The sequence below is a fragment of the Protopterus annectens genome, chromosome 1.part0 (genome assembly GCF_019279795.1).
Source record: "Protopterus annectens isolate FY-2018-M chromosome 1.part0, PAN1.0, whole genome shotgun sequence".
NCBI classification, from domain to species: Eukaryota; Metazoa; Chordata; order Ceratodontiformes; family Protopteridae; genus Protopterus; species Protopterus annectens.
This window is the reverse complement of record NC_056725.1, coordinates 1,678,504,510-1,678,524,960: the sequence shown is the minus strand read 5'-3', so window position 1 is coordinate 1,678,524,960 and position 20,451 is coordinate 1,678,504,510. Positions and strand designations below refer to the sequence as shown.

At 42.8% G+C, this 20,451-nt stretch overlaps 1 protein-coding gene across 1 annotated transcript in view; it reads left to right on the top strand.

Annotated features, from left to right (window-relative positions):
• The window catches only part of PICK1 (protein interacting with PRKCA 1), a gene marked incomplete in the record, with an annotated part of 678,344 nt that overhangs the window by 83,063 nt on the left and 574,830 nt on the right, over positions 1–20,451 (top strand). Inside the window, 1 exon segment of the mRNA XM_044068524.1 lies at positions 10,175–10,286. Within this exon segment, the coding sequence (XP_043924459.1) occupies positions 10,175–10,286 (112 nt within the window).

The following is a 20,451-nucleotide window of genomic DNA, read 5'->3' as shown; positions in this document are numbered from 1 at the left end:
CAGGCCAAGGCCCATCCTAAATCTACTTCTCAGGGCCCCTCTTCTGATGGACAGATCATGACTCTTGCTGCAGATCTAATCTGTCTTATCAGGGGTTCTCAGCCGCACCCAGACAGAGGTTCTCAGCTGCCTGCAGATAAAAGGCCTAGAACTGAGCAGACAGACACCCTCTCTTCAGATGAAGCCTCTGGGGATTCAGAGCACTCAGATACCCAGGAAGAATCCTTCCAGGCCTATGAGGACTCGGATGCTGAGGATTCAATTCCCTCTGCCTCCCCTCCAGAGGACATTTCTTTTGGCGAAGTTCTCCACTCCATGAGAGAACATTTTCAGTGGCAGGGTCAGGAATTTTCTGACTCCAGGAAAAGGCTACGTACCTTCCTTAAGCTTCCCCAACACATACTTTTAGCTATCCCTCCAGTGTTGGATGTCCTTGATGATGTATTCTCAGACTCCAGTGCTTCGCCTGATTCACTCCCTCCTGCTCCTATCAAGCCTGACAGATATTACAGGGACCCTGAAACCCATAAGCATCTCTTTAAGGCCCACTCTGTGGATCTAGAAACTATTTCACAGGGCCCCAAAGGAGTGGCTACTTCCTCGGCCAAAAACCCTCTGCCCGCTGACAGGGAAGCTAGGTCCCTAGAGAGATGGGGCAAAAAAGTTTATACCTTTTCCACCCTTGCCATGAGGTCACTCAACTGCCTTTTTCATATGTTTCAGTACCAGGATTACTTAATGGATGATTTGCAGAAAAAGTTGGCCTCTCCTGAGCCTATAGATAGAAAGGCATTGCAGGATTTGGTTCATAACACTCAGCAGGTTAGCAATAATTTTCTTCAGTGTGGTTATGATGCATTGGAAGCTTCATGTAGGGCAGCCATGACAGGGGCCGTTATACGCAGACATGCTTGATTGAAAGAACAGCCACTGCCAGACCATGTTGAAGTCAAGCTCCTGGATGCACCTCTGGAAAAACAGAAGCTTTTCGGTACTAATGCACAGGATGTATTGAAGTCTATTGAGGAAAAGGCAAAATCAGTACAGACTGTCAAGGATTTCCTCCAGCTTCAGACTCCCAGATTCAGCAGGAATTGGCCTTCAAAAAATTGGTCCTTTCCAGACTCAGACAAGTTTCAAAGGGGAAAAAACAGGCGTGCTCGGGGTAGAGGGCAATACCGAGGCTCCTACAGGGGCCGCCAATGGCAACCACCAAATCAGAGAAGTGGCGCAGGGAGCTCACCCGCACCACAAGGACAATCACAATGACTTGACTTTCACTCCGCCTACCAAGGCTCAAAGAGAAGCACCTCTAGGCGGAAAATTATCCTTATTCTCAAAGAACTGGCACATTTTAACCAAGGACAAATGGATTCTGGACATAATAGACAGAGGTTACAGGTTCCACTTCCACACCTTACCAACGAGACAAGGCATGCCAAACCTGCCACAAAATCAAAGGGCAGAGGCTCTTTTACAAATTTCAAAGCTGTTACAAATAAAAGCTATAGAAAAGGTTCCTCCTCAGGAACAAGGCCAGGGATTCTATTCAAGACTGTTCCTTGTTCCAAGAAAAGAAAAGCAATGGAGGCCTATACTGGATTTGTCCGTTCTAAACACCTTTCTCATTGTGCCAAAATTCAAAATGCTGACGTTACAGCAACTCCTTCCCATGCTGGGCAAGGGGTCTTGGCTGGTTACTCTAGACCTCAAGGAGGCATACCTGCATGTCCCAATCAGACACAGTTGCAGAAGATACCTCAGATTTCTTGCAGGAACAGAGCATTATCAATTCTCAGCATTGCCGTTTGGCTTATCTACTCCACCCAGAGTATTCACGAAATGCCTGGCATCAGTAGTTGCACATTTCAGACTCCAGGGGATTCAAATATACCCTTACCTGGACGACTGCCTTATACAAGCAGACAGCAAACAAACCTTGATAAAAAACTTGGACTATGTCATTCAGTTGCTACAGGTTTTGGGATACACAGTCAACATTCAAAAATCAAGGCTATTACCATCCCAAAAGATTATTTTTCTAGGAGCAAAACTGGACACACAATCACAAATGGCTTCCTCACAGAGGAGAAACAACAGCATTTACCAGATTACTTCAAAAGCCTAGCAAAACTTACCCAGCTGACCACAAGGAAGATCCTGCAGGCCCTGGGTTTCATGGCATCTTGCATTCTTCTGATTCCTCTGGCAAGACTACACATGAGAAAGCTACAATGGTACCTAAAAAGCTTATGGTCTCAACACAGCCACAACCTAGAGGACGTAATACCACTCATTCCATGCCTGCAAAGGGAATTTTTGTGGTGGGCTCAAGCAAGCCATTTAAACCAAGGCATGCCTTTCAACAAAGTTCAAGCAAGTCAAACCATTACAACGGACGCCTCAGATCATGGATGGGGGGCACACATGGAGGGCAGATGCATTCAAGGTCAATGGACTCCCACAGAAATGCCTCTGCACATAAATCAAAAAGAGATGTGTTGGCAGTGATACATGCAATAGAAGCCTTTGGAAAATCTCTTCAACAAGGCCATCTGCTAATAAGGACAGACAACACCACTGTCATGTGGTATATAAACAAACAAGGAGGCACTCACTCGTATCCCCTCTGCAGACTACCAATGGCTCTTTGGGAAAAGTCCCTGAAACTGAACATCCATTTGCAATCCCAGTTTGTTCCGGGCAAGGACAATGTTCTGGCGGACAGGTTGAGCAGAAATTTCATGGATCCACACGAATGGATGCTACATCCACACATTTTCTCACAAATAACAACTGCATGGGGAAGACCGGACATAGGTCTCTCTGCTTCTCATCTCAATCACCACCTGGACAGGTTCTGCTCAAGGACACGCCATCCTCTAGCCTGGAGAATGGATGCTCTCTCCTTCAGCTGGAATACCCTAAAAATCTATGCATTCCCGCCTCTACCATTACTCACCAAGGTGTTACTGAAGATCAAAGCAGAGCAACCAAAAGGAATATTGATAGCTCCAGACTGGCCGAGGCAGCATTGGTATCCCTTGCTACTGAGCATAACTCACACCAAACCGTGGCCCTTGCCCCAATGGCCTCTGCTCCTGACTCAACACAATTACAGGACTGTTCATCAAAACTTGCAAACATTACAACTGACAGCCTGGAGGGTTCCATGACATTGGCCCATGTCCCCCTCTCCGAAAAGGTTCAGGAAATCTTGCTGGAAGTACGCAGACCTTCCACCAGAAAAACCTATTCGGCCAAGTGGAAGAGATTCATCATCTGGAATGCCAAAAAGGGCCAGGATGCATCAGTGATGAGCATACCTCAGATATTAGAATACTTGGCAGAAATGTTTCATAGTGGCCTCTCATATTCTTCCATTAAAATTCACGCTTCAGCAATCTCAGCAAATTACAACTGTGACCCACCTGTGTTTTCGCATCCCTTGCTAAAACAGTTTCTAAGAGGGATAAAGAATATCAAACCTCCCAGAAAACCACCAGTTCCTGCATGGGACCTCACCTACGTCTTGGAAAAATTAACTCTTCCTCCTTTTGAACCAGCAGCATCTTCAGAAATGCAATTTCTCTCCTGGAAAACGGTCTTCCTGTTGGCAATTACCTCAGCAAGAAGAGTCTCGGAGATACAGGCCCTCATGGCAGTTCCTTCCTTTCTCATTTTTCATCAGGGCAGAGTTTCTCTAAGGACCAGTCCTTCATTCATGCCAAAAGTGATATCCAGGGCGTCTCTAAATCAAGCAATTCACCTGCCTACTTTCTTTCCCAAGCCTCAAAATAAAGGGGAAAAGCTGCTGCATACTTTAGACATGCACAGACAATTACGCTACTACTTGGACAGAACAAAGACCACCAGGAAGTCTGACCAACTATTTGTAGCCTATGCTGCCGGAGTGCAAGGAAAGGCAGTCTCCAAACAAACAATTTCAAAATGGATTGGACACTGCATCAGATTCTGTTATTCCTTCCATGGAAAGGGTGTGCCAGCCAATATCAGGCCACACTCAACCAGAGCTATAGCCACATCCACAGCCTTTCTAAGAGGAGTGGCTACAAAGGACATTCTAGAGGCTGCTACATGGAGCTCCGTGCATACATTTACCAAACACTACAACCTGCCTTTATACTCCATATCCCGAGCAGGCTTTGCTTCTGCAGTCCTGCAGGGCCTTTTAGCTACACCATCCCTTGCTTAGATCCTACCACCCCCAACTTGGCTATGGTATTCAACCCATATGTCAGGACTGCAGTTGCATTCTTGAAGGACATAGTACAGTTTTGTACCTACCATAAATGTAGATGTCCGATAGATATGCAACTGCAGTCAGGTTTTCCCTCCCTCCTACCTCTCTGCTTTTTCCTTGGGTCCATTCCCCCTCTCCTTTTTTGCTGGGGATATCTGTTATGGTGTATCTGTTTATTACTGTTGTGCATGTCTGGAATTTTTTGCATATCCATTCACAAAATTTAGCCTTCCTTGGAGGGCACCTGGCATTTGGGGCAAGAAACACTGAAGAAGATGGCGTCGGCGGATGCCTTTATACTCCAGCCGTTCTGACGTCGGGGAGGAGGCGACATCAGCCGACGCCGAACCCAGACTTTGGAATCCGGCCGACCGAGGGGCTGCCTGTGGCAGGAAAACCCATATGTCAGGACTGCAGTTGCATATCTATCGGACATCTACATTTATGGTAGGTACAAAACTGTACTTTTTCTGTCTTAATGGCCATGGAGCCTCCTCAAGCGGTTTTGGTGCCTGCTCCTCCTTGGACCTGTACCCCTTCAAAACAGCCTAGGGAACCGGATTCCTCGGATGAGAATTCAGAGTCTGATGAGGGGATCTTGTCCTAGTCTTCACAGTTGTCTTTGCATTTGGCTTATGGTTCTGATGAGGAGGAGTCTTTTAGCACTGAGTCTCCTTTTGTTGAGGAATTGTCCTTTGGCGACACAGTTTCTAGGATGATGGAATATTTTCAGTGGGATTCTTCTCAAGTGCCTGATATTCAGAGAAGATATTATGAGTTGCTTCAAGTTGATACTCCTAAACCATCTGCAGTTCCTCCTGTGTTGGCTGCATTGTTAGACACTTTCATTGCTGCTTCTAAGTCTCCTGATTCTCAGCTCCCTGCTCATAAGAAATCTGATAGGTTCTGTAAGGTCCTTGAGGATTTTCAGTTTTTATTTGTGTCCTTTTGCTGATCCTTCTGTGGTGTCAGTCTCTTCTGACAAACCTTCCAAGCTCTTGCCCTCTTCCAAACTTTTGCTTTTTGATAATGATAGTAGGGCAGTGGAGAGGATTGGTAAGAAGGTTTACACCGCTTCTACTTTGGCCTCTAGGGCTATTAATTACCAGACCCACATGACCAGGTATGCTCTGGCTTTAATTGCCCAGGCTTGTCTGGTTATTTCTAACCTCCCTGATTCTGAAGGCAAATCTTCTGCCTTATCTATTTTAGGTTCTACTTCTCAAGTGGCTTGACACTCTTCAAGTGTAGCTATGATGGTGCTGATGCCTCTTCCAGGGCTGTGGCTTTTGAGTCTGTCATGAGGCGTTATGCATGGCTTCCAGTCTTTGCCGAAGTTGTTGGATGCTTCTTTCAATTATATCTTTTTGGGACTGCTGCTGCTGTCTAATTTAAGTCTGTTCAAGTAAAAGGCAAAGCCTTGCAGGACCTTAAACATATTTTTGTCTCTCCTGTCCCCAAGTTCCAAAGGAGTTATCCTTCTAGATTTGCTTTTTTCCACAGGAAACTCCACCAGTCATCTGAGGGCAGGAAGGGTGGTAGGCAAGCCTCATCCGCTAAGTCTTCTAAAACTTCTGTGGCCCAGAAGCCTCCTTTAACTGGTAAGCCTGCTTATCTTTGAAAATATGCCCCCCCCTTCTCTTAGACCAGTTTCCTTTGTCTCTTCAGCTTTCCCTTTGTCTTCCAAATTGGCTAGTCAAAACTTCAGACTCTTGTGTTCTTTCTGTCATCTGTCAGGGTTACTTCATGGAGTGGAAGTTTCTCCCTCCTTTTTCAGGGATTCCTCAATCTCCTTTAGAGCAACTTTCTCATTTCTTTGAGGTCCTAGGGTCCCTGCTGAACTAAGGAGCCATTCAGCCTGCTCCCTCTTCCCAAGTGGGGAAGTGTTTTTATTCCAGAATATTCCTGGCTCCTCAAAGGGAGGGCACTTGGAGACCTATTCTGGAATTCTCCCTGCTCAACACCTTTCTCAAGGTCCCCTCTGTTTGGATGCTTACTCTTCAAACCCTGTTTCCTCTTTTACTGCACCAGGCTGTTTTGGTGTCTTTGGCTCTGAAAGATGCTTACCTTCATATCCATATTCACCCTCTTTCCAGGAAGTTTTTAAGCTTCTCTGTTTCTTCCTTTCATTTTCAGTTCTCTGCTTTGAACTTTGACCTCTCTACTGTCCCAGGGGTATTCACAAAATGCCTAGCCCCTGTGATTGATTTCTGCAGGCTCCAAGGCATTCATATTTTCCCTTATCTAGATGACCTGTTGCTTCAGATACCTTCTCCCAGTCACTGTTTTTGAATCTGGAGTTCACTCTCTTTCTTCTTCAAACTCTGGGGTTCACTATCAACTTCCTAAAATCCATCCTGACTCCCTGTCAGAATCATGTGTATCTAGGATGCAGGATTCAGACAGTGTCAATGTTGGCTTCTCTTCCACCTCCGAACATTTTGTCATCTACAGCCTTTCAGTCTCTTCTTCCTCTGACTGCCTTTCTAGCCAGAAAGTTTCTTCGGGCCCTGGGATTCATGGCCTCTTGTATTCCAATGCTCATTCTTGCCAGAATGTATATGCGGAAGCTTCATTGGTACCTTAATTCAGTTTGGTTGCAGCATTGCCATCCTCTGGATTTCAGTTAACCTCTACTTCCTTGTCTAAAGAACGAATTTGAGTGATGGATTCAACAGATTGCTCTTAAGCCAGGCCTACCCATTTAGCCTGTAGTCTCTTCTGCAGAACTGTTCACCAGTCCCTCAGACATGGGGTGGGGGGGCTCCATGTGGTCACCTGAAAGTTCCAGGTCTCTGGCTTCCCCATCAGAAGTCAGGCCATATCAACATCAAAGAGGTGAGAGGAGTGATTCTGGACCGTGAAGCTTTTCACCCTATGTTCTCGCCAGGCCTTCGGAAGGTGTGCACAGACAACACTACAGTGATCTGGTGTGTCATCAAGCAGGGAGGTGCTAAATCGTGCCTTCGCTACAAGATTGCTCTTCAGGCTTGGGAGGTGGCTCTCAGCTATCAGTTAACTCCTCAGGAAGAGTACATTCCTTCAGAGCACAATTTAGTGACAGACTCTCTGAGCACTTCCAAAACATTGGTCAAGCTGAGAGACATGTTTCTGGGCATTGTCCATCGGTGAGGTATTCCTCGGGTAGATCTTTTTGCCTCCTTTCTGAACAGGCAGCTCCAGATCTTCTTTCCAGAGACCCCTGCCGTCTGGCATGGAAGATGGACACCCTTTATTTTTTTTGGAAGGGGATTTTTTATGCTTTCCCTCCTCTTCCTCTGACTCAAACACTCCTGCAGAAGATTCAGCTGGACTCCTGAAAAATCTTGCTAGTGACTTCCTTTTGGCCAAGACAGCACTGATTCCTCCTCGTAATGCATCTGGTCAGGGGCAGTCACCAGAAGTTGGCTTACTGGTTGGACCTCCTCACATAGGACAAGGGGTCTCTCATTCATCCTCACTTGTCCACTCTTCAATTGACACTGTGGGTGATAGAGTTTTAATCACTTTCAGGCACCTCTTTTCTGAGGAAGTCGGCAGGGTTTTACAGGAGGCAAGGAAACCATCAACCAGAATATCTTACATGTCCAAATGAAAAAGATTTTCTGTCTGGTGCCATGCCTGTAACCAGGACCCTTATTCAGTGGGGGTTCCTATGGTCCTCTCTTATTAGTGTGAGTTTCCCTAGTCTGGCTTGGCCTGTTCTCCAGTGAAGGCCCATTTGCCAGCCATCTCTGTATGCCCTTAAGTCCTCCCTTCGCTTCTTGGTTTGAGGTCAAACAATTTCTTAAAGGCGTCCTGCATCGTAGCCATCGAAGGAAATCTATTCCTCCTCCTTGGGACTTTAATTTTATTTTGGAAAAATTGACTCCGGCTCCTTTTGAGCCTGCAGATTTTGCTTCTTTGCAACATTGTACCTGGAAGACTGTTTTGTTGCTTGATCTTACTTCTGCTAAGAGGGTTTCTGAACTCCAGGCCCTTATGGCCATTCTTAATTTTTTTTTTTGTTTTTCACAGGGACAGGGTGGCCCTTCATACTAGTTATTCTTTTATGCCCAAGATAGTAAATGTGTTGTTCTTGAAACAGTGCAACTCACTTCCTTTTTCACTTTCCTTAGTCTGTTAGTGAGAGGGTCTTGCATACCTTGGATTTGCACAGACAGCTTCGGGTACTATTTGGATAAAACTGAGGCCTTTCGTAAGTCTGACCAGCTTTTTGTTTCCTTTCATCACAGGACATTGGGTTTGGCTGTTTCTAAGCAAACTGTCTCCTCCTGGATATTTAAGGCCATTTATTTTTGTTAAACTTTTCATGGCATATCTTTGTCTACTTCTGTTAGAGCTCCTTCTAGAAGGTCCGTTGCGTCTTCTGGTGCCTTCTTCGAGTGGTTGGACAGCATTTCCATTGAGGATGCTTCTTGGTCTACAGTGTTTACCTTTACTTACCATTGTAAGTTGGATGTGGTTTCTAGGGCAAGAGCAGTTTTTGCTAGAACCATTTTGTATGCGTTCATTGAGGGCTGTTCCCAGCCTTCCACCTCCCATTCTTATTCTTGAGCTTTTTTACTCTCCCCTAAAGAATACTGGAACAGTGATGTAGAAAGACATAGTACAGTTGTGTAAAATCTTGCCATAACTGTAGATATTTTTCTCTTCACTGTTGCAGTATTCACTCCCTCCCTCAAAGTCCCTCTTGTTTGTTCTGTTTTTTTGTGTTGGATTCTCTTCTGGCTGAGGGGCTTCCCTTTTTCTTCTGCATTTTCTCCTTCTGGATGTGCATGTACTCCTTTGTCCTAGGGACACTGTTCTCTACTGGGGCAATTCAGTTCTGCGTAACTGCATCTGTATGTCACTTTTATGCCCTACTTCCTGAATGAGGATCATGTGCGTGACATACAGTACATACAAGATCATAAGACTTTGATATACTGGCAGAATGTTGGGCTGCCCTGGGTGGAGATCCCTATAGTAAAAAATATTGCAGCAGTGAAGAGAATGAAGTGTACTATTATGGTAAGATTTTACACAACTGTACTTTCCTCACCCACGTAACACCCTAAGTTACTATGCACATGCAGCTTGGCAGAACCAAGTGCATATCCCTAGCATGTATGATGTGTGCTGTCACCTCTTCTCTAGCAGGTGTCAGCACTGCAGCAGACTGCCCCTCCCCCAATACGCCGTGTCTTGTTGCATTTGATTGATGGGATGACTGGTGCATGATGGGTGGAATGTAAGATGACAGTCCTAAGTGGAGCATACATATACTAAGAACTTTGAGAGATCAGGGTCTTTGGTAGTATTAAGGATGCTTGCATATCAGGATCTGTTGTGCATGCTGTAGCTGCCTGCTTGGTTTGTATGTCTTATTGGTATCACTTTGCATGATTGTTAAGGGTGCGTATTCATAAAGCTTAGTACATGTTTAGTGCATGTTATGATGTAGTAAGAGGAATATCTGAGAGAGGTGTATTCTGTAAGTGCTGTCAGTAGTGGTGATGGTGGTAGCAATTTACCAATATTTGCATGATGTATTTATGATACTGTAAAAGAAGTTGGATGCTTACAACAGTAGTAGATTGTAAGATCTCAGTAAATGTATCATTTTGCTGTACTTCATGAGGTCACTTTGATTTGTATCTTAGCGTTCTGTCAGAAGGATCGGTTGTGTTTTTTTACATCCAGAAGAAGGTGATTGTACTCTAAAATGCTGAGGTTTTGAAGTTTGGCTGTTTTGTGCCTTAACTGTTGGATTTTTTCACCTGTAGTATATAATAGGCAGACTGAAAAATGATTTCATATGCTTTGTTTTCTGTAAAGTGTACGTCTTCTGTGTCCATGTTGGAGTGAACTTGATGCTCTGTTTTGATCCTGTAATATTTTATTTAATTTTCTTTTTCCATTTCTTAGTGGCATTCCTACTGTCCCTGGAACTGTGACATTGAAGAAAGACTCCCAGAACTTAATTGGCATCAGTATTGGTGGTGGGGCTCAGTATTGTCCATGTCTCTATATAGTCCAGGTATGATTTATTTCTTCTGGCTTCTAGTGCCCTCCCTGTATTCAGGTCTCATTATCAAGACTGTATTCTGTATTATCACATTCACAATAATGTAGTCAGTGTTTACACAGTGGGTGAAGTACTGAATTAAAACAGTTCTTTGTCTGTTTTCTCCATTGGTTCATTTGGTTTGTAGCATAGCTGAGTAGGGATAACTGTCAGCTTTGCTTTAAGTGACTGTTCTTGGATGAGGGCAAAATATACCTTTCCATACCCTCTTTATACTTCTGTAAAGATAATGTGAAAGTCATAAAATGAAAAACAAGTCAATCCTGTTTCTTTAATGGCATTACACATGGTAGAAAGTGTTGTATGTTAGATGTACAACAAACATAGTAAACTGTAGTATTTTCTTAAATGTTGTTTTTTAAAATAACTGACATAAAGTAATCTAGTATTATTTCCACTACTTAATCAGTCATGTTCTATTCATTTTTTTGTGTAATCTTGGTATTTAAATATTTCTGGAGGCAGCAAAATTAAAGCTCTGATAAGAAATGGGTTTTTGTTGAGTCCCAGATTCTAAATGCTCTAGAAAAAAAAATAACTTGTCTTGAGTTCCTTATTTGAGTTTAACTTTAACATCTAGCTCTGTTACCAGAATGTTAAAACAAGATTTCTTTCAAACTCTATTAATAGTGAGTTTCTGCTGCAGAATAATCGTGCCCCCCATCTGTATTTTACTAAAACAGCATTAAAGGTGAAGCCTGATAAATTATCTGCTGGAATTGCACTTTATAAGGCAGATTTCCCAGCATCTCTGTGGTATTTATGGAAGAATGTTAGTCTAAGTATAAACTTTCTGGGGACAAATATAAATGAAGGAATAGTTTCCTTCATATGATTTGTTAATAAGAAAATATACCGGATAGTGCCAATGGAATCCTCAGTCAAAAAGAAGCAGGAATGTTGTATAAAACACTGACGGATTCGGCATCCACTCGTTTATTTTACTGAATAAAGAAGTTTTCTACATGGAATCTTGAAGTGGTTTTGTTTCCTGGTTGCCGAATCCGTCAGTGTTTTATACAACATTCATATGATTTGTGTGTTAATTTAAAACTATTACTGGATGGAGAGATCAAGGATGATTCTGACAATGCCTTATTGACACAGACAACACAGGTATTCTGTGTTGGTTCAGATGGCAGAAGAACTGCCGTTCAGCTTTCCATAAACCATAGATCTGCCCACATAGGTTCATAGGTTGGTACTGGGCTATCTGCCCGAAGGCATATATTAGCCCAGCCACATTGTGTGGTATTCACTGCCCCTTTAGTAGTTCCCTAGACCCTTGTGCTAGCAGCTAGTACCCTTGGCCGCTATCTAGTAGTGCTGTTGGTGTGATGCCCGGTGTGAACTTTCTGTTACCCATCCACTCATCAAGGTTTCTCTTGAAGAGTGATAGTGAGGGGCTCTGTCTTATGTAGATCGGGACCCTGTTCCATCGTAAGGGAAGTCTCTGCGAAGGGAATCTATCCCTCCAGCATGTTCTATTCTGTACGTTAGACAGAGATCACCTCTGAGAAAGCAGTATGCAACAGAGAACAGTCTTAGCTTTGTCAATCATGCTGCATAGGGCAACTGTTTGAGGCCAGTAATCCTCTTGGTTAGGTACCTCTGTGGTCTCTCCATCTGCTGGAGATGTCTAGCCAGGTACATTCCAATTGGTGCATTGTACTCAATAATAGGTCTGATGAGGGAAGAGTAGAGGGGCACCATTACATCCTTTGATCTTGATGCAAACCCTTTTGTGATCAGATGGGTCACATAGAAGGGTTTTCTAACCACTTTGGCAACATGGTTATCAAAGGAAAGCTGACTATCTACTTGGGTCCCTAGATCCCTTATTTCTTCTTCAGATTTCAGGGTATTACCTCCTATGTTGTAGTTTGCGGGTACTCTGTTTTTTCCAAAGGGGATTACTACACATTTTTTTGCATTTAGCTTGAGACCATGGCTTTGACATAGAAGTCCAATACCCTGAAACACCCAAACTTACAAGAAGTCAGACTGCCTGCCTGCCTGAATGATCCAGCAGAAATTCCTGTCAAGCATCTTTTGACTGAGTATGTACTATAAGTTATGAAGGAGGCAAAAAAAATCAAACACAAGAAAGTCATCAGCGGGCAAAATGGTGAAGATTCTCTATAAGATAATGCTAGCAAAATGATCAGATTCTATCTCTAGTAGGATTACCATTAGCGTTTTTATATTTGTGCTGTTGCTTTTCTGTTGGCTTGCTCTAAATTCCTTGTAAGAGGATCATGGCTGCCATCTCAGCCTATTTACCACAGTAGTCGTCCTTGGCTAATTATCTGTTAGTGGAATCATACTCCTCTATCCCACCTCCCCATGAGACCTCAACGTTATGTTTGAAAAACTGATCCTAGAGCCCTTTGAACGAGCATCTACTGCCCCTTTGAAATGGTCATCATGGAGCACAACCTTTTTGATGGCTATCACTTCAGCTCAAAAGATTTTGGAAGGGTGATTACCAATGTACAGCAATCCATTCACAGTCTTCTATAAAGCGACAGTCTTCTGTAAAAATAATCCTTCTTTCATGCCATGGATAGCTAATAGTAATATTCAGACAATTTAGGTTCCAGTCCTCTTTTCCAGGTCATAGAATAAGGAGTAAAGAATCGTGGGTCTGTTGGAGGTACACAGACAACAGAGGTGTTACATGGGTTTCATTCTAGGGAAACAAGGCAAGTCAGTGACTAAGCAAATTCTCTGTAAATGGTTGGCAAACCCTATCACTGTATCACCTTTCGCAATGAAAAGTGTGTAAGAACCCTAAAAGTGCTGGTATAGGCACCCTCCATCAGTGTAACTTTCACATTAGCAGCCCTTTTTCAGCATGTCTGAGCTCAATGCTTGTATGCAACAGCTACCTGGTCCACCATTTCCAAGAATTATAAGCTGATTGTTCAGTCCAGGGCCAGAGCAGAATTCTGAGCAGAAATCACTTGTGTGCCTTCTTCCTCTTCTGTTCATCCCGTAACATTACCACTACCACAGTTGAATCACACACTAAACTTCTGGGATTCATCTTTGATGACCAACTCAGATTTGACCTGCATGTGCTCAATTGCATAAAAAAACACCAAAAACTAGGTCCTCTTTACAGAAATAAAACATTTCTAACAAGTCTTATATCTCCCTTTCTCATACCCACCTTCACCCTAATGTCTTCTACTGCTTACAAATCCTGACCAACCTACAGACCTCTCTTTCAACAAAACTAGAAACAACTTGTAATAAGGTTGCCAGATTTGCTGAAAATGAAACCTTTAAATCCCACCACTGTCACTCTCTCAGGACACTTAACTGGTTAGAATTTCCCCACTAACTGCTTCTCTGGCAACTGCTGATTATACATTCCATGCTTTATAAGCCCTCCTTCTGTCCTGGCATCTTCTCATTTGTCTCCCTGTACACCCCCTCCCAGGACTCTCAGAAGCCCTGACCAAAATCTCATAGAAATCTACAAGCTTTGAAAGCACTATTAGACAAAATCTCTAGTTACTCTCATTCCCTCTCCTGAAACAAACTTCCTTTGGCTGTTTGAAATATGAGCCACCCACAACAATTCAAAATTGCTCTCAAAGAATTTCTAACAAATAACTGGACTTGCCTCTGTAGACACCCTCCCTGAAATCCCTAACCATACCAGACACTTAATCACCACCTCTAACCCTGTTACATAAACTCACTTCACTAACTCCTCCCTTTCAACCTTACTTCTCCCCACTCTCCTTCCTCATCCTTCTGCTTCTAAATTCCAGTCCCTCTTGGTTAACCTGTTGTCAATCATTCTTTCCCCTTTGAAATGCTAAATCCAATTTCTCAGATAGTTCCTTACTGTATGCAAAATTGTGTAACAGCATCAGTTGTCAAACTGCTGTGTATACTCTTTACAGTGCCTGTATAAAATAATTTCTTATCAACCTACTGTCCTAAGGTGCATAAGAAACTATTTAAAATAATTTTGTCTAACTGATTTTAAGTTGCTCTCTGAACACAATATTCCATACTGCTACATTTATTATTAACCTCTGTTTTAAATATGTTTTTCACCTTTTTCTTTTTAGTTTCTAAATTGAGAACTCTACAATTTGCTTATTTCTGTAGTCATTTGTTATATTACTGGTGGGTGCTCAGTGTACTATTTTGGAGCTTTTCTCCCTAGGTCACTGCTGAAAAAGAGCACTAGCTCAGTCGGACTATCCCAGTCAGCAAATGTCAAATAAATAAATAAAAAATAGATTCTGTTGGGTACTACCTTGGGAATCTTCCAATTAGTTATAAATTCTACTGCAAAAATGTTCTGTAGGAAGAACGTAATACAGTTGTGTGAGAAACCCATTACAAAAATAGCTGTTTGAGTAGGATCACTTCTGCATTGTTGTTTTCCAACCACTTTCTGTCCACAAAAGGTTGAGTCCTACAAAGAAACATCCATTGGTAAAGGGCTGGCATGTGGGGGGTTCTTGAGGATGCTTCCTGTCCACAAAATGTGGTCTACATTATTGTAAAAGGCTTAAGGGACTTACAGGTGAGACTCTATGGATTAGACTGTGCAGCTTGTTTTTATTTCCCATCAGTGTTATCACATTTGGACAAAAAATAATTTCTCTTTTGCCAGCAAAAGAAAAAAATAAACAACAAGAACAGAGGGCACATGCCAACTGCCTGTCTTATCCAAACTGCAGCTGTACATCCTCACATTGGGGAGGATTTGGCTTGCACTAGGACATCTGCAGAGATCTGAGAGTTGGGCTGATCTGGCAGATGTTTACCTGAAGATGATTCCCATTAGTCAGGAACTGTTCTGTAGTAGTGATCCTACTGAAACATCTACTGCTATAGCAAGTTCCTCACATTGCTGTAATTCACCAGTTTGTTCTTACCATTTGCCATTTATAGTGCATCAAGATTAGTTCTTGAACTGCCAGCCTCCTGGGTTTTTTCATCGCTGATTTTTGGAAGTTCATCACTGTCATAAGAAAGTTCACAGCTGCTTTTAAGTGGAAATAGCCTTATTCGGACAATTTGTCTTCAGATCACGGACCCCACAGTTCAGCAATCTGTGCAGTGTTTCATGTACCGTAATTTTCAGAAAGCAGATAATCTCCCATTCCACACCATGAAGTTTCTGTGTGCCGTCCAGAATGCCTTTATCTCAGAACAGGGTTGCAGCCTGTAGCAGACTTTTTGAGACACAAACTAGGAGTGCAAAAAGCTCAGATTGTCTTTATTTCAAAAATATATAGCTTGCATGTTGTGTCTGTATGTTATTAAGTTGTAGAAAACTTTTTTCCTAAATGTTTCAAAACAGAAAAAAGTGATTGCAAGGATATTTGTAAAGGCTGTGGGCTACATCTTCTCAGGCACCATATTACACATGTTGAAGGTATATTGGTACCTGCACAGTCTGTGGTTTGGTGTTTACACTCTCTGCAGCTTTCTTCTGTTACTTTTGGGAGGAGATCTCAGAGGTGATAAAGCCATATTGCTGTGCACATAGGGTTGCCCCTTGCTTTAGTAAGTTAGGATGAAAAAATTGCAGCAGCCGCCAAATTATGCTTGGTTCTATGATCTGTATTCCTACGGAAACATCACATAGGAACAATGCTAGCCAAGCAAGCATGATAGCCGTAAGCTGCCTAGCCATATACACCTTTAAGCAGGCACACTTAAAAGTTTGTACCTCCATTTTTAAGCACTGAATAGTTTTCACTTCACACATCAAGCAGGGTTTGTATGTAATTAACCCAGTTTGTGGATCAACCTCTGATAGGCATTCGCTGTCCAGCTTATACTGGCAGACTTCACATCAGACCTGAGACCAGAGTCTCTGCAGCTTGTCACAGACAGTGCTGCGTTAATGTGTTAGGAAAACAGACAGGAGGATACCCATTGTTGTCCTTTTACAGATTAACGATGAGATGTACTTGCCACTGCAAGCCATTATATTCCTCGTCAGTAATAAATTGGTAGAAACTCTGAAAAGCAGATGTTTTGTTTATTTGCATTTTATATAAATATATATATATATATATATATATATATTATATATATTTTATTTTATTTTTTATTTAACATTTGTTGTCCGGGAAAGTCCGACTAGGTTCCACAGATCCTGTTTTCAGCGGAGGCCTGGGGAGAAATGCTCCAGCAGCATGTCTTTAGAATATAACATTTAATAGCATATATATATATATATATATATATATATAATGTGTGTGTGTGTGTGTATTTGTTAACCAGGATAGAATACTGATCCACATGGATCTTTTTCCAGACTCAAACACAGGAGCACTGTCTGATTAAGTGTGCAAAACGAGCTGAAGCAGAATCGAATAACAACTTGAAAAACTCAAAGTTCCCAAAACAGGGCAAACCAGCAATTGAAGTAAACCACAACACGATCACAACTTCAGAAACACCTGCCACAAACCAAGCCTTGGAAGAAAATTCTTTTATTCCACCGACTAAGCGCTTTCACCATGAATGGCTTCCTCAGAGTCTGAGGAAGCCATTCATGGTGAAAGCGCTTAGTCGGTGGAATAAAAGAATTTTCTTCCAAGGCTTGGTTTGTGGCAGGTGTTTCTGAAGTTGTGATCGTGTTGTGGTTTACTTCTGTCTGATTAAGTGTTATGCTCAGAGTCACATAGTAGGCAAATGGAGGTTGAGGGAATCGAGCACTGGACAACAGAAAGCAGCTTGTTAACAGCTTATAGCATTAATCCAGAACACTAAATACCAGACTCAAGATTTTTAAATGTCCCAGGAGTGAAAACTGGGCAGAAAGAACGTTTACAAAATAGAAAGAAAGCAGTGTCATCTGGAAGTAGATGTGTCTTTTTGCCACCTGTCTAAATCCTCAGCTTCTTTTTTTTTTTTGCTTCAAGCTTTTCTATGGCCAGGTATGGACAACCAAGTTTCTAATCAGGGTCTACTGTGTTCATTTTCTGCAACTCCCAATTATATTTCTTCAGAGTAGGTTGTTACTCCAACAGAAAGGCAAATTTTTGCATCAAGACGTCCGTTTCTCAAACTATCAGGATGATTCCAAACAGCAGCCATCTTGTCCCATCATAGATGTTCTTCGTGTTTCACTGTTGCAGTCATTACATTTGGGTAATCCTGTTGGCAGGTTGCCCTCAGTCGGCCTGAATTCCAAAGTCTTGGGTCCTGCGTCGGTTGCTGTCACCCCTTCCCTGATGTCAGGTCGTCAGGGGTCTAAAAGATGGAGCCAACGCCATTTTCTCCAGTCTTTCTTGCCGCGCGGTACCCGAAGCAGAAGCAGTTCGCAAGTGCCGGTCGGCCGACTCCTGAGATTTTCGTGCTCGAGTTTCAGATCCGAAGTCTTCATTAAAAGCTAAGTACCCCGTTGGGGAAACTTTTTTCTTGCTTCAGACTGATGTCAGAAAAAGTTAATAATTGTATTTCTTGTGGGAAGCAAATACCTCATAAGGACTTTCATTCTTTCTGTATTTCTTGCCTAGGCCCTGACCACAACGTTTCTAGTTGTTGGTTTTGTGCCAGATTTAACCAACACACTATTAAGCGTCAGTACGATTTTGCACTAAGCTATTTTGGGCGCAGATTTAATTATACAATGTCGTCAGATAGCCATCCCACTACCGAAGTTCACAAAAAGTGCAAAGAAAGAGACAGGCAACCGAGGTCCAAAACCGACGACGACGCTTCTCCTAAGCCAGTCGCCAGTTCGCCGGTTCTCAGTGAGGCGCTTTCACAGCCCCTGACGCCCGCTACTTTAGAGTCACAGGCCGCTACCAACACCCACGTGGAGTCGGTCAGGCTGCTTGAAACTCAAGGTATTGGAGCCTCGGAGACTATTCCCTCAGATGGGTCCAGAGCCGCTGAGCAGGCATCGGCTTCTGAGGATGTATTCAGACCTAAACAATTATACATTAAACCAACTTCAGCTTCAAAGGCAAAGACTAAAGCACCTTTAAAAGCAAAGAAACAAGTTCACCAGCCACATGGACAGGCCTCCATGCCCAAAAAACAGATGCTCAAAATGGCCGAAGACTTAATTACCTTGATCAGGGGTTCCCATCCCCCTTCTGATAAGAGGCCTAGGCAGGAGACAGATTATGAATCTTCAGATCAGGTTCCCATTTCCTCTGATTCTTCTTCTGATCAGGAATGTTCTCTTCCTCCCTATGAGGATTCTGATGCTGAAGAATCTATTCCTTCAGCTTCTCCTCCTGAGGACTATTCCTTTGGGGAAACCTTGCATACCATGAGGGAGCATTTCCACTGGGAGAGCCAAGATTTTTCAGAATCTAAGAAGAGGCTCATGGACTTCTTCTACTGCCTCAACACAGGCCTCTAGCTATTCCACTTGTGTTAGATATTGTAGATGATGTGTTTTCAGAGTCTAGTCTGACCCCTGATTCCTTACCTCCAGCTCCTGTTAAGCCTGACAGATACTACAGGGTTCCTGACTCTCATAAATTCATTTTCAGAAACCCTGCTGCAGACCCAGAAACTATTTCTCAGGGTCCCAAAGGGGTTAAGGCTTCCACTGCAAAAAACCTTACCCCCTCTGACGGAGATTCTAGGCATTTGATAGATGGGGAAAAAAGATTTACACATCTGCTGCCTTGGCTATAAGGGCTTTAAACTGCCAATTTCATATGCTCAAATATCAGCAATATGGCATGACACTGCTTAAACAGAAAATGTTGGTAAATTTTGAATGTGCAGATAACAAAGAAATGCAGGATTTATTGCATGCAGCTGAACAAGTTGGAAAGCATACTTTGCAATGTGGTTTGATTTTCTGGAGGCCTCCTGCAGGGCCGCTGCTAATGGTTCTGTAATTAGGAGGCACGCTTGGTTAAAGGAACAAAATCTGCCTGATCATGTCAAAGCTAAATTATTAGATGCACCATTACAGCATGATACCTTGTTTGGTGTTAATGTATTTATTTTTTTATTTATTTAAATTTGTTGACCGGGAGTGTCCGACTGGACGTAGGTCCATTTTCAGCAGAGGCCCAGGGAGAAAAGCTCCACAGTAAAATAAACAGACAGTAATTACATTGGATTACATAGCGATTAACAATTTAACATAGCAATTACTTACAGCATATTTACAGATGAAGAACATAGTACATCAGTAGACAACTAGAATCTTTATCTGTGAAGTACATAACAGACATTAACAAATGTTACAATGAGAAGTTCCTGCTGCATAATAAGTGCTAGGCTTATGAGCATCTGAGCTTGCTATAATCAAGGTAGTTAGTGGAGTGGAAAGAAAGGTAGTGGTTGGATGGGGTGGGTGATATTAGAGTGGGAGTTGCAAGGGCATAGCCAGCATGTTTTTAGGTGCGCTTTTAGTAAAGTTTTGAAGTGGGTGCATGATGGTACAGAGGTAATTGTGGGTGGGAGTGAGTTCCATAATTTGGCTATGGCGCAAGAGAATAGTGCTTCACCAGCAGAGTTATTGGCTTTAGTGATCTGCAAGTGATTTTTGTTGCTGGATCTTAGTGGTCTGGTTAAGGCAGAAGAGGTGTTAAAGAAAATGGAGGACAAAGCTAAATCTATGCAAATGGTCAAAGATTTTTTGCAAGTACAGCCACCTGGGTTTAGCAGACAATGGCCTACAAAGAATTGGTCCTTTCCAGTGTCAGACAGACCTCAAAAGGGGCAGATCCCAGTCGCAAGGTTCGTACAGGTATAAGCAATGGGGTGCTTCTACCTCCAAAAGTGGAGAAGACAAATCACAGCCATACAGGAAGCAGTCCCATTGACTTTCCCCTGCCAGCACCAAGCACTATCTACTAGCAGCACCCTTAGGGGGAAAATTAGCATTTTTTTTTTCTCAAAATTGGCACATTATAACCCAGGACAAATGGGTTCTAAACAGTGTCACAAGGCTACAAGTTTCACTTCCATGCTCTGCCAAGGGCACACGGTTGGCCAGACCTGCCAAAAAATCAATGGGCAGAAGCTCAAAAACAAGTCTCATCCCTCATGGACATGGGGGCTATTCAACAAGTGTTACAGCTAGAGCAGGGACAAGGATTTTACTCAAGACTGTTCTTTGTCCCAGAAAGGACAAAACATGGAGACC